This window comes from Syngnathus leptorhynchus, chromosome 7 (assembly GCF_054491065.1).
Source record: "Syngnathus leptorhynchus isolate UIUO chromosome 7, UIUO_Slep, whole genome shotgun sequence".
NCBI lineage: Eukaryota > Metazoa > Chordata > Actinopteri > Syngnathiformes > Syngnathidae > Syngnathus > Syngnathus leptorhynchus.
Genome location: NC_141201.1, coordinates 11,730,696 through 11,743,997, shown reverse-complemented (window position 1 = coordinate 11,743,997; position 13,302 = coordinate 11,730,696). Strand labels below are relative to the sequence as shown.

The 13,302-nt window shown below is 38.5% G+C and overlaps 1 protein-coding gene across 2 annotated transcripts in view; it reads left to right on the top strand.

The window, feature by feature from the left end:
• dync2h1 (dynein cytoplasmic 2 heavy chain 1) overlaps window positions 1-13,302 on the top strand; it is a 57,557-nt gene that overhangs the window by 32,207 nt on the left and 12,048 nt on the right. The window contains exons 62-81 of one of the 2 annotated variants that reach the window (XM_085916467.1): window positions 901-1,024; window positions 1,110-1,231; window positions 1,706-1,792; window positions 2,683-2,809; window positions 3,441-3,582; window positions 4,106-4,215; window positions 4,586-4,606; window positions 4,897-4,995; window positions 5,360-5,483; window positions 5,775-5,938; window positions 6,031-6,150; window positions 6,645-6,779; window positions 7,603-7,746; window positions 8,182-8,271; window positions 9,377-9,442; window positions 9,571-9,621; window positions 9,715-9,768; window positions 10,009-10,140; window positions 10,347-10,419; window positions 13,133-13,293. In XM_085916467.1, coding sequence (XP_085772593.1) covers window positions 901-1,024; window positions 1,110-1,231; window positions 1,706-1,792; window positions 2,683-2,809; window positions 3,441-3,582; window positions 4,106-4,215; window positions 4,586-4,606; window positions 4,897-4,995; window positions 5,360-5,483; window positions 5,775-5,938; window positions 6,031-6,150; window positions 6,645-6,779; window positions 7,603-7,746; window positions 8,182-8,271; window positions 9,377-9,442; window positions 9,571-9,621; window positions 9,715-9,768; window positions 10,009-10,140; window positions 10,347-10,419; window positions 13,133-13,293 — 2,146 coding nt within the window. Of the gene's footprint in view, window positions 1-900; window positions 1,025-1,109; window positions 1,232-1,705; window positions 1,793-2,682; window positions 2,810-3,440; window positions 3,583-4,105; window positions 4,216-4,585; window positions 4,607-4,896; window positions 4,996-5,359; window positions 5,484-5,774; window positions 5,939-6,030; window positions 6,151-6,644; window positions 6,780-7,602; window positions 7,747-8,181; window positions 8,272-9,376; window positions 9,443-9,570; window positions 9,622-9,714; window positions 9,769-10,008; window positions 10,141-10,284; window positions 10,420-13,132; window positions 13,294-13,302 lie in introns of those variants that run through there. The other variant, XM_085916468.1, reaches the window with a different exon arrangement.

Below are 13,302 nucleotides of genomic sequence, written 5' to 3'. Positions count from 1 at the left end.
TTAAACTAATGACGATGGTACATTTCTTGAAAAATAAAACAGCTGCCTCAGGCTCCAGGGGTGAACATGGTATGCAACTGTCATAAGACATAATAATAATAATGATAATATTTGAAAAAAAAAGAAATTTATAAAAAATGCAGAAGTTAGAGTCAAAGATGTATTAGCAAGTACCGTATTTTCCGGACTATAAGTCGCTCCGGAGTATCAGTCGCACCAGCCATGAAATGCATAATAAAGAAGAAAAATATATAAATAAGTCGCACCGGAGTATAAGTCGCATTTTTTGGGGAAATGTATTTGATAAAATCCAACACCAAGAACAGTTGGTGTTCATGTGTTCATGTTATCTTGAAAGGCAATTTAAAATAAAAATAGAATAGGCAACAACAGGCTGAAAGTACGGTATGCTAACATTACGTAAACACAAAAACAAGGAACTGAGAAGGTCCCTGATGTAACATATTAAGAATTATTCAAATAACTATAGCATAAATAACATGCTAACAAGTTTGTCCAACTATCTGCGTCACTCCAAATTATTAACGCCAATGAAATCTTCATCCTCGGTGTCACTTTTAAACAACTCCGCTAATTCTGGAAGTAGAAGATGCAGCGCTTCCTCTTCTGCGTGGTTTACGTCAGACTCATTGTCTGTTGCAGGTCCAATTGTTCCAAGTGTCCTCTTGCAGTTTTGTGTGAAATGATATAATGTGTTAATAATTTTACACATAAGTCGCTCCTGGGTATAAGTCACACCCCCGGCCAAACTATGAAAAAAGCGACTTATAGTCCGGAAAATACAGTAACTGCATGTGATATTCTGTGATGTTCTTCATATAAGGTTCTTGTAACCATCTATTTGTTTTTTTTCCCATATCTCCCCATCCTAATCTTTAGCTTCCTAGCTAAGCGCGGTGTCAGGGAGGACATAGTCACATTTGAGGCGAGGAACATCACCCCAGAGATTCGCCAGAGTGTGGAAGAACTACTTCACAGGAATAAAGCTTCCTTCGACCCCAGGGTCAGTTTGCCCCCATATACCACAAATACTACAAACACCACTTTGTCTGATTAACAGATAAATGTTCTTCTGTTGTCATGGCCAGAATGCAAAACGTGCGAGTGCAGCAGCAGCCCCTTTGGCTGCCTGGGTCAAAGCCAATGTTCAGTACTCACATGTCCTACAGAGGATAGAGCCTCTTGAGCGAGAGCAGGCTGGACTAATGGAGTGAGCGCACATGCACGCACGCACACACACACACACACACACACACACACACACACACACACACACACACATACACACACACACACACACACACATACACAATCACATATAAACATACATCTATATAGTATTACCAACAATAAAATACGTTGAGAATATTAGACACGGCAGCTATTTTCATCTGAAGTAACCAGTAAGTACACTAGAGCCTGATTTACTTCATCTGTGCATGAGATAAACGTGGAATGTGATTTATCAAAGTTGAGATAAAATGTGATGGCTTCAAATAGTGTGTAAAGCTGAGCACAGCACAATAGCATTGTTTCATCATTAGTGTATTCTGTCAAATGACTATAATTAAAAAAAAGAACATTTTCTGCATACTGAGTTTTCAATAACCTGAGACAAATTCTTCTTTTTTTTGCCAGTCAGTTTTGCTTAATATTGATAACATTATTTATTGTGCTTGTCCAGCAATCTGAGGAAAACAGAAAGTCGAAGGAATAAGCTTGAAAGCCTGCTCAACTCTGTTGGAGACAAGGTTAATGAACTCAAAGAGAAGTATGCACCTCCTTTAATTCTCACTATTCTTTTGGTTTGTTTAATTTTTTTTTGCAACGTGGCCAAAGGTTATTCTGTTATTTTTATTATCATTCTGTTCTATTTATTTATTCAGATTGTGTGTGTGTGTCTGTCCCTTTGTCTGGGCATTTAGGTGTCAGGGTTAGGTTTAGGCTTCTACCAACTAACTTTGTGGGAACCGTTTTAGGAAGACAATTTTCTGTTTCAGTATTAATTTCACGTGGTTTGAAGGTGACGTGGAGGAACTCATCCTTTTTTACCTCGACCTCATTGAACCCAAGGAAGGACCTTGAAATGAGATTCTATAAGAAAAAAATACAATGTAATACAGTGTGGATTATTGCAACCTCAAATGTTAAAGCGCTCGCACAAGGACTCAATCATACTTGCCAAGTGATAAAACTTGATTTGATGATTTAAAATCAGCCTACTTTAAAAATGTCAGCACATTGCAAGTGAGTTGCAGGAGGTAACCAAACTACCACAGTTACTATAATACGCCACATAATCTCTTACACTCTCACCTTTGGGAAATTGACTTTGACGACATCAGGAGCAACTGACTATTTAGCATGTTCCTCAAGGTTCCAGTCATCACATTGCAAGATGCCCATTCTGCACATCCACCTGCCATCCTTGAACAAATGTGTTCTTACTGTCCGTTTACTGCCTCTGCCTATTATTGTCATCAAGGATATAAACAATCACGGTTGCTTGAAGGGCAGAGCTATTCCCCCTCTCTTAAAATGTTCTGGACCATGATGATTGCAATCAGGTTAAAGGTCAATAACATGCTGCTTGTATCAATGTGCCTTTTTTTTTGTATCTTGTATTTTGCTTTACAAACCTCTTGTCTTTCCTTCTGGCAGGTTTCAGTGTCACACTGCAGAGGCAGCTAAACTGGAAGCTGAGGTGACAAAAGCTCAGGACACAATCAATGCTGCCCAGCAACTGATTTCCCAACTGGACGGAGAACATAGGCGGTGGAATACGCAGGTTGTGTGAAGTATTGATACTGCCTTTGCTAATATAGCCATTTTATAGTCAAATTGAAGCACATAAGGCTTTGGGGTTGACAAAGGGCTGGAGCCGTGATGTCTCAGGTCACCTATTTGGCTGTTTAACTTCTTTCGACAGCATCTGTCTGGGTGTTAATTAAAACACTCAATCTCCTTCTGACACACAAACACATTCATTCTCTCACACGCACACACTCAAAATTCCTCAACATTTGCCCCATAGTAACACTTGATAGTCTTCAGAATTTACAGTACAGTGTATTTCAACAATAATTACATACCATCAAGTTCACAGTCACTTCAAACTCTTGACTGTTTTAAATACTATATGACAGAGTTGGTCAACTTCATAATGGCATGCTTCAGTGGCATCAGCAAGTATGTACATTTTTTTCAAATTTTTAAAAAGTTACATTATGAGAGCTTGGTATTTTTGTCTATATACAGCATTAGTAATCAACCTTGAGGTGACAACTTTGAGCCATAGTATTGCAGTGCCATGAGAAATTAAATTAGTATCATAATAAAGTGCTGAAAAGACAGATTATATCTTTAACCTTATCTTGAATTGAGTTCTCACATATTTTTTTTCTCTTTCTCACCATCAGATGTTGGAGATAAAGAATGAGTTAGATACACTCCCTGTGAGAGCGATGCTTGCTGCAGCCTTCATCACATATTTGTCTGCAGCTCCTGAAGATCGTCGTAGACATTGTCTAGAAACCTGGATGGCTCAGTCAGGACTACAAAGTAAGTGTAATTTTGACAGTGAAATTTCATTTATAGACTTATGGACAGCTGAACATTATAGATAGAGGACCTGAAAACAAAACTAATATAATGAGGTGGTCTGCCGTGACCAGTTTTAAAGGCTTTCCTTCTTTTGGGAGAAGTTTCTTCTTTGTGTTCTGAGGCAAGTCATGTTGGAACAGAAAAGAACTGAAGATGGATTTAAAGGGTTTGAGGGCAACTAACTGATTATATGTATTGAAATAATGATGTATTCTCTCCAAATACTCCCAAATTTACTTACTCATTGGGAAAATTGGGCCTGTTTGCATAGTTGAATATCAAACTGAGATAGTAGCAAGAATTAAACATCTTTAATATTTTTTGGACCAGTAGCAAATGGCAAACATGATAATCTTTTATGGCTCATTCTGAATAATTTCTATATAGTATGTAGAATGTATTGTTTATGTTTTTCATTATACGTGATAGAATAGAGAACACTGGTGGGCCAAACACATTAAATGCCTTTTTGTTTATATAGAGTTTGACTTCAGGACATTCCTGTCCCTGGAAAGTGAACAGTTGATCTGGAAGAGCCAAGGGCTGCCGTCTGATGACCTCTCAATGGAGAACGCCATTGTCATACTACAGGTTGGGATTCAGTACATTTGGCACTCTTGTACGCTGCTGTGACAAGTAAATTTCCCCGCTGTGGGATAAATCAAGTTCTCTTGTCATCATCATCATCATCATCATCAATTGTTATTCTTGTCTTACCTGATAATCTCATTTGTATTATTGAGCTCTGTTCTCATAATGCATACTATAAATATAAGAATGCAGTCTATTATGTTGTCTTGTCATCCTATCTTTATTTGATCAGCCATTTTCACCCTTTTTTTTTCCAATCCGTTTTCCAATCGTCACATAAAGTATCAAGTAATTGTATTGAGCATGTTGCCATTCATATAAGCATATTACATCTGTCTTTGTGTTTTGTTTCTCCATTTCTGATTTATAGATCAATGAGCTTAAATTACGGGTAAGGCTTTGTTCCACCATACAGCTAGTGTGTTTGTGTTGTTTGTGCTTATGCCATTCATCTGAAATCACACAATATAGATACCTATTGACTTCATTTGTTTACTTTTGGAATATCTGCAGCCAACAGCAATTGAAGTGCGTATTAATAGATATAACAAAACAACAGAAGTAAGCAGAAATGGTACTTCTGTTCATGGATTTATTCTGTGCATAATCAATATGATCATGTACATTTCCTAGTGATTGTGGACATCTTAAAATGACAGCAATTGTTTTGTTTTTCCTCAGAGTGTCGCATGCCCTTTCCTCATTGACCCTTCCTCCCGGGCCACAGAGTGGCTCTGCACACATCTCATACAAAACCGACTTGAGGTTATCAACCAACAGGTAAATACGATTTGAAAGTCAGCGGATGTCATTGGCTATCAAGGATTCATAGCCACGGTATTTTAAATGATCTGCAGAGTATAGATTCAGATATTTGTTATGAACCACATTATCAAAGATGTACTGTATTACATTAACATACGTATTACTTTATCTGTCAATTGCTGTGGCATCCCAGTGCACAGTGAACCACCAGATCAGCGAATGACTAATCTATGGTGGTAGGCCACCACTTTGTGAATCAGATTAATTACGCCTACATGACTGAAAATTACAATATTACCTGCTGTGTCATTATTTTAAAACACATTTGCTATAGCTCACTCTCTGATCCTAACAGTCACACTTTTGTATGTCTATAAAGGACAGTAATTTCATGACAGCCTTGGAGCTGGCAGTCAGATTTGGAAAAACTCTCATCATTCAAGAAATGGATGGAGTGGAACCTGTTCTCTACCCACTGCTGAGAAGAGACCTCATTGCGCAAGGTACACTTGCACAATGCACAAAACCATATCTGATTATTGTTTTACTGTTGTGATGTAACATGATTGTAACTTTTCATTATTTCTCTCAATTATCCTTAAAATAATACACATCATATCAATGAAAAACTCATTTTTAAAAATAGGTAGATGAGGAGGTTGTTGAGTATAGGAAAAAAAGTGGAAAGGCAAAGACCATGCTGCGTTAGGAAGTCACAGTCGTTACTTTTAAGACCATCTAATTGAAAAACGGAATTTCTGACAAAAGCTTTTTTTTCATGCACATGTGTGCAGGCCCAAGATACGTTGTACAGATCGGAGAGAAGGTTATTGATTACAATGAAGACTTCCGACTCTTCCTGGCGACACGTAATCCTGCTCCCTTCATCCCCCCTGATGCCGTTTCTGTGGTTACGGAAGTCAACTTTACCACCACAAAGGCAGGTCTGCAAGGACAGGTGATTTGAATTTTTCTGTCAACCTAAGCACTTTTTGAAGCAGAACAATGTTATGGTACAAATACTGAATGTCTTTGTTTGTTTATGAATAGCTTCTGGCCTTGACCATACAACACGAGAAACCAGAATTAGAGACAGAAAAAACAAGACTGCTTCAACAAGAGGAAGACAAGAAGATACAGCTCGCACTATTAGAAGAGTCACTGTTGGAGGTACACCATTAAGAGAGAAACAGTCGTAAAAGTATAAATAATTGGAATCTCAATGGCCAAACAACTAGTTTAAATATTGTAATGACATGTTTAATACAACAATCAATCAATGTGTATAACCATGCTATGACAACCAGCGCTTGTCAAAACATCAATACTTTCTCAGTCAAAATTATTTGCATACAAAATTGCTAGGTTTTGTGTCAAGGCCACATTTTATGTAAGAGAAAAACACACACAGGCCATCAATGATACAAGAAAACAGTTTAGAGATTTATTATGGTCAGCTTCACATTTCCATGCTTCACTGCTTTCCCATTTGTTTTATCTGAATGTTTTGGTGAATACATTTTATTTTCAGTCATTTTTAGAAAATGTGCTTTGCAGTTGGTTTGATAAATCTGTTAATGTCCCACATGAGACATGTTACAAGACGGCAGCAATTGCTATAACAGATCTTGTGTCTCTGCCCTCCCACCACCCCGCCGTGTCAGACTCTGGCTACATCGAAGGGGAATATTTTGGAGAACCGGGAGCTGATAGACAGTCTGAACCAAGCCAAAGCAAGCAGTGCTCTCATACAGGAGTCACTACTGGAATCACACCGTTTGCAAGCATCTCTCGACCAGGTATTTACACGCATTAAATAATTATTCTCATGAGCATCATAACATTCTTATTAGCCCTACCATCAAGGCCAGGCAGCTTAATCTGACATATCTTCCTCGTGTCTCAGTGCTTATCTTGAATCTTGCTCAAAAGTAGACCTTGAAGATTTTCAGCCACCCTCGGGCAGCTACGTATGCTGAACATTGGTAGTTGCAATTGTGGCTCTAAAATATCTCTGAGAAATGGGGCCAAATATTTGCTCCCAGGACTCCTTTTCATGCCTGCAATTTCTCTCTGATTATTAAATACTATTCATCTTTCCTCATTATGTCTGGCCTTTGGGCTACAGTGGGAATAGAGGAGCAATCTTTTGCTGTTCTTGGGCACCATCTTTATTCTACACTCACCTGCACATTTTCTCAAGTTGGATGTCTCTTGGGCTCCTGCTGTTATTCTGCTGTACTATGGGCGTGTGATGGGTCGATATCGGAATTTCTGTCTCCCATAGTGGCGTATTTCAACACAAAAAAAACAGTATCAAATACATGTATAAGATTTAGTAAGTAACACAATTGGTCATGTACATTATATATTGGTGTTTTTTATTCACTGAGCTATTACTGAATATATACACAAATGTTTTACTTTCTCAACTTCTCCAGCTAAATTTATTTAATCTAAGAAGCGGTGTTCTACCAACACTATTAATCTATTGAACCCCAATTTTATGTATTGTTCTTTTTTTTGTTTTGTTCTTACACTTTGTCTCTTGCTGTCTCTCCCAATTCCTTTCACCTCACTCCCACATTATCATAAGTCATCATTAATTTGTTTGGATTTCAGGAACGGGATGCCTATTTGCCTCTTGCAGAAAGTGCAAGCAAGATGTATTTTGTCATCACAGACCTGTCAAAGATCGACAACATGTACCGCTTCAGCCTTGCTTCATTTTTGCATCTCTTCAAAAGGGCTCTTCAGGCCAAGAAGGTGACTCTGTCCTTCACATCACTTACCCACAAAATAATATTTTAGTATGAGCACTTCTATAGTTATTCAAAGAAACACGCACAAACGAAACAATATTCAATTTTATTTGAATATCTATATTGAATTCCCTGCAAATAAATGTTCTAAATGCTACATGACACCATTTGTATTTGGGCGTTTGCAAAATAACAAAAATGTTCTGGAATGGATTATTTTGCAGTGATATTATTTCATCATTTCCAGAGTTTTATGTATTGTCTACTGCGACTACATCGCAATAAATGTGATCGATGGTTTGGTTCATACTTGTACGATTTGAATGATATGGACGGCAAAAGTGCATTTTCACACCTCTGGTACTGAAACTAGCAAAGAAAGCTGCAATTGATGCGCACAGTATTTGACATTCACATTGTATTACCCCGTACGCTGTAGGAAGCAGTGCAAACGGAAGCAAGGATCACGACATTGGAAGCAAGCTTGAAGAACATGGTGTATGAATATGTTTGTCGTTCACTTTTTAAGGTAATATACACACAAACACTAAATATTGTGTCATTTTAATGTGTAAAATTATTAAGGATTATTAATACAATTACACAATTACCTTCACAGAAATCTGAGAAAGCTTCATGTTGTTAGGTTGAAATTCTGATTATTTGGACTATTTTATATTAAAATAGAATTGCAACATGATCAACAAATTAGCAAAATAATTATCAAATAATTTTAGAATAAATCACTTATTGAATATTCAATGCATAATTTAATTAATTCCAAATGTTTGCACCAAAATGATGCATTAGTGAACACTGTATTGGGGAAAGGAATAATGTATGTCTATGAGATGTTGAAGCAATCCAACAATCCAATTGCATGCATGCTATTTCATTAAGCTTTTCCAATTAATAGTAATCAAGTGTTTAGTATCGACTAGGGCTGTTTACATTCTAAAGATCACATAATGAACATTCAATGTCATCTCTAAACGTGTTTATGTGCCTTTAATGGAATGTCAGCAAGTGTTAGGAAGTTACAGTTTATTGACCTAGTGGTAGAGTGTCCGCCCTGAGACTGGAAGGTTGTGGGTTCAAACCCCGGCCGGATCATACCAAAGATTATAAAAATGGGACCCATTGCCTCCCTGCTTGGCACTCAGCAGCAAGGGTTGGAATTGGAGGGTTAGATCACCAAATGATTCCCGGGCGCGGCACCACTGCTGCTCACTGCTCCCCTCTCCCCCAGGGGATGGATCAAAATCACACGGGGATGAGTTAAATGCAGAGGACAAATTTCACCACACCCAGATGTGTGTGTGACAACCATTGGGACTTTAACTTGATGAACATGTCACACTTCTCCAAACACACATGTGAGACTGAAACAAAGGTTTTAGAGTGGCAGTCTTGCATTTGGAAGATGGCAGGTTTGACCGGCGGCTTTTTCCAAAACACTTTTGATAGTACACTCGAACATTATTGGACAAATGTGGGTGTTTTTACTGTAATGCCTAAAGGCACTGTTTTCTTGACATTCAAAATAATTTGTTCACAAGCAACTGTGTTTTTATCCAGCGTAACATACAATATATCTTGTTCATATTTTTGTACTTTGCTCTTATATCTTTCAGGCTGACCAGTTAATGTTTGCCCTTCACTTCACCAAGGGCATATACCCTGAATTCTTCCAGAAAAATGTGAGTATGCGTATCAGTGTATTTTATAAAGCATGTATTTACAGTAACTCTCAGTTTACACAATATGCTGGCCCATTTTAATACAATTTATTCACCAAATGTCAGCCGTAATAATAATTTTGCTGTAGGAATGGGAGGTCTTCATTGGCTCCATTGTCGGGGAAATGTTCAAACAAGAGGTAAGATTAATTTCCTCTACAAGTAGAACACACTGTGGCCTTTTTATTTAGAATCACCTATCCCACCATCCCCCTCCTTCTTCCACATGTCAGGAGCTCCCGTCTTGGATCGATCAGGAGAGGCACAAATCAGTAGCAGTTTACAAGGTAAACACTGAAACATATTTACTGGACAAAATGGAGACCTTATCTTTCATACTGATGATGTATCGGACATATCTCAAATCCATAATACAGCATGGATCTGTAAATGAGAGATTGAGTTGATAATGTGATTTCACATTTGTCATGTTCTCTTCCAAGTACTGTAGAATAGAAGTCATTCTCAGTCTCACATTCCAACTTTTCCTTTGCCTTGGTTAACATCTTTCATTCTTTCTCTCTCAGGCTACATTCACAGACCTCTATCAGTCTTTGTGTTTGAATGACTCAGACCTTTGGCTGTCCTTCGCACGGAGCTCACGCTGCGAACAAGAAATTCCATCCTCAATTGCCAAGAAAATGACTCCCTTCCAGCAGGTCAGATTTCACTCAGACAAAATGTATTCAATTTATAAAAATAATACACATTTTGCATGCACAGCAAAACAAACAACACAAATCACGTTCTGGTGCATTACTGACACATCATGTTTTTGTTTTTTTCCTTTTAATTTTCAACAGTCTGACAACCAAGCAGTTTTCTATCTTCTCATCAATGTACCCTTCTCTCTTCTCCCCTCCAGCTGTTATTGGTTCAGGCAGTCAGACCAGATCGGCTGCAGAGTGCCATGACAGCGTTTGCCTCACAGGCATTGGGTAAGTGTTTTCATTTCAGACTATTTCATTGGTCCTTTAGTTTGGCTTTGTCATATTAGAGTCAGAATCATCGCAAATCTAGCAAAGACACAAGAACAGATTCCATCAAGGAAAATAGGTTAAGAAGACATAAAAAAAGAAACGATGAGGATTGGTCCCACCACAGCAATAGTGATAATGAAAGGGTGGGGATGGGCAACATCAACAAGAGGTTTGTCAGTCAACTTTACAACTGTAATGAAGTCAGGAAGTTCATTATTAATATCAATATCCCCACGGTGATCATACACATAGTTCATGTTTTGCTATTAATAAAATAAGCCCTTGCCGCGGGAGAAAGGTGGATTGAAGAGAGATGACAAAGCCAGACAGAATCAAGCTAAAGTAGAGTATTAGGATGACGTTGCTTCCAATAGACATGTGGAAGTGCTTCAAATAAGGGGCTACATTTGTAAAAACATATCCAGACAAAATGGAGATGATTCCAATGTCTGTTTGTCAAATTTGTGTTCTTCTATTCATCGGTATTACTATCTGTCTTTTAGGTGGTCATTTATGTGTATTATTTGGATTCTTCCTTACTTTTCTTTGACAACCAATGCTTCATTTTACTGACAATAAGTTCTCACGTAGTAAATTTGCCTTGTCATTTGTGAACTTGGAGACATTTTTAAATAGTGTGATGAAGTCTATGAAGTGTCTTGTTCTTATTCAAAGTTGTGTTTTGATGTACTATCAGACCTGATAACAAAACACATTTGTTATTGTAGGTGTAGAAAAAAAATCCTTGCACAAGAGGGGCAAACTCTTAGCACTAGTGATGACCACAAAAAAAAATATCAGTACCTCTTTGACTGTGTCAGTCGAAATTGATCATTATCTATGGAAGGCAGAATATATAATACAGCTCTAGTATTAGAGCTTGTTAAGTACACAATTGGACAAAATATTGCGGCTTGTGACAGCAGGGTTTCCTAACTTGTTGAATAGCAAATGAGTACACCATTGAAGTTGTCGTCAGTATTTGCAGAGTATTAGTCTTTATCCATGGAGGGCGGCAGATATACTCATAACAAAGCAGGAGCGGAGTAGAGAGACAGTGTGCGTATTTGTGTCTTTGGCAGTAAATCTGTATGCTAATGAGGCATGGTCTGTAATCCTTTTACAACTAATCTCACCCAATCCTTTCAGTCTGGCCACTGCTCGCACGCACACAGTCATGCCTCGCTTAACTTAAACTCAAATAATTTTTTAAATGTCTCTGAGTCATCCTATTTCTGAGCCGGACTTTTCATTTGACTTGACAGCTGTCATTATACAGAACAATTCTATTTTATTTATTATTTTTAATTGTACTATTTGTCAACATGTGGTGGCATGTTGGTTCTCAAAGTACTCCACTTTACTCCTATATTCCAAAAACAAGAACATTAGGTTAGTTGGACACCCCAAATCATTGTGAATTGTTTTCGTCCATTTTTGTCCAATGTGATTGGCTGCTTACAGTCAAAGGTGCATCTGCCCTCTTGCCCGAAGTCAGGTGGGATAGGCTCCAGCACACCCGTGACCTTAATGAAAATAGGCAAGATGGAAAATGGATGGATATCAAGAAGATAGCAAAGCAACTCTTACGCTTCAATTGTCAGGCTGACATATGAGAATATACTACATATGACATACACTCTTTCAAGTTGTATTTGAAACATGTTTGTTTTCTAGGTTCCTCTTTGCCCTAACTGCATGTTCCAAAAATCAAGGTGAATGTTGTAATTCACCGCCTGGATGCTTGTTTGCAGTCCGAATACTGATTACCTGCCGGTAACATAGGCGGCAGATGCGAGTTTGTGCACACGAACAAATGCCCCTACACCACAAGTCATGTGGTCAGATGACGTTTTTCTTTATGTTGCTATGGAGAATCAGCTAAAGGCTGCTTGCTCTAAGATGTTTTCTACCAGGACTGCTTTCAGTGTCCGTGTGTGTTTGGAAGAGTGGAGCAGATTGCATTTGGCAGCGGCCACCAAAGTCTGGCTAAGTCTGTTTGATTGTGTGCGTGTGTGCATGAGTATTAGACTGAGATTTTGAAAATGTTGCTTTATCACAGCTTGTGTGCCTCTATTAGCTAATATCTGATGTTTCATTCAATTACAGCAGGATTAGAGCCGCATGCGCATTGTCAAACAGCACACACACACACACACACACACACACACACACACACACACACGTATGCACTGCATGAAGACACATTGACGAAGGGCTACAACAGGGAGCTGACAGTATGAACACATTTTGCTTCTCTATATACTGTATTGCTCTTAGTATGTATAGTGAATCAGCATCCTTATCTTCCTCATCAGCCACTTTTCTTTTGCCTTTCCATCTATTCTCCATCGATGCCCTTCTTCAGTGTATTTCAATGTGGATCACCTTCCCTTTCCGTTGATGACCCATCTCCACCTTTGTGCTGCATTGTGGGAATTTAATTACTGCCGAATCAGCAGCTCACATTCTTCTGCCACTGCTCCGTATTTACATTTGTATCAGCAGTTGCCACAACTTGTTCTGCTTTTTTGACAGGCTTTTATTCCCTCTTTGTTGAACTGACATCTCAAAACAGTTCACTTGTAGTATCTGTAAAAAAAAAAAAAAAATCCACACAAAACTCACTCATCATTACTCACTATTTTGCCTTTTCTCATTGTTTCTCCAGGTATGAAGGAGCTCTCCCCTCCTCCTCTGAACCTGCGGCGTCTTTATGCTGAGACACTGGAGTGGGAGCCAGTGCTCATCATCACTTCACCCGGGGCAGACCCCTCCCAGGAGCTTGTAGAACTTGCCACAGACATTGTGGGTCGGGACCACTATCATGAGGTACACAAC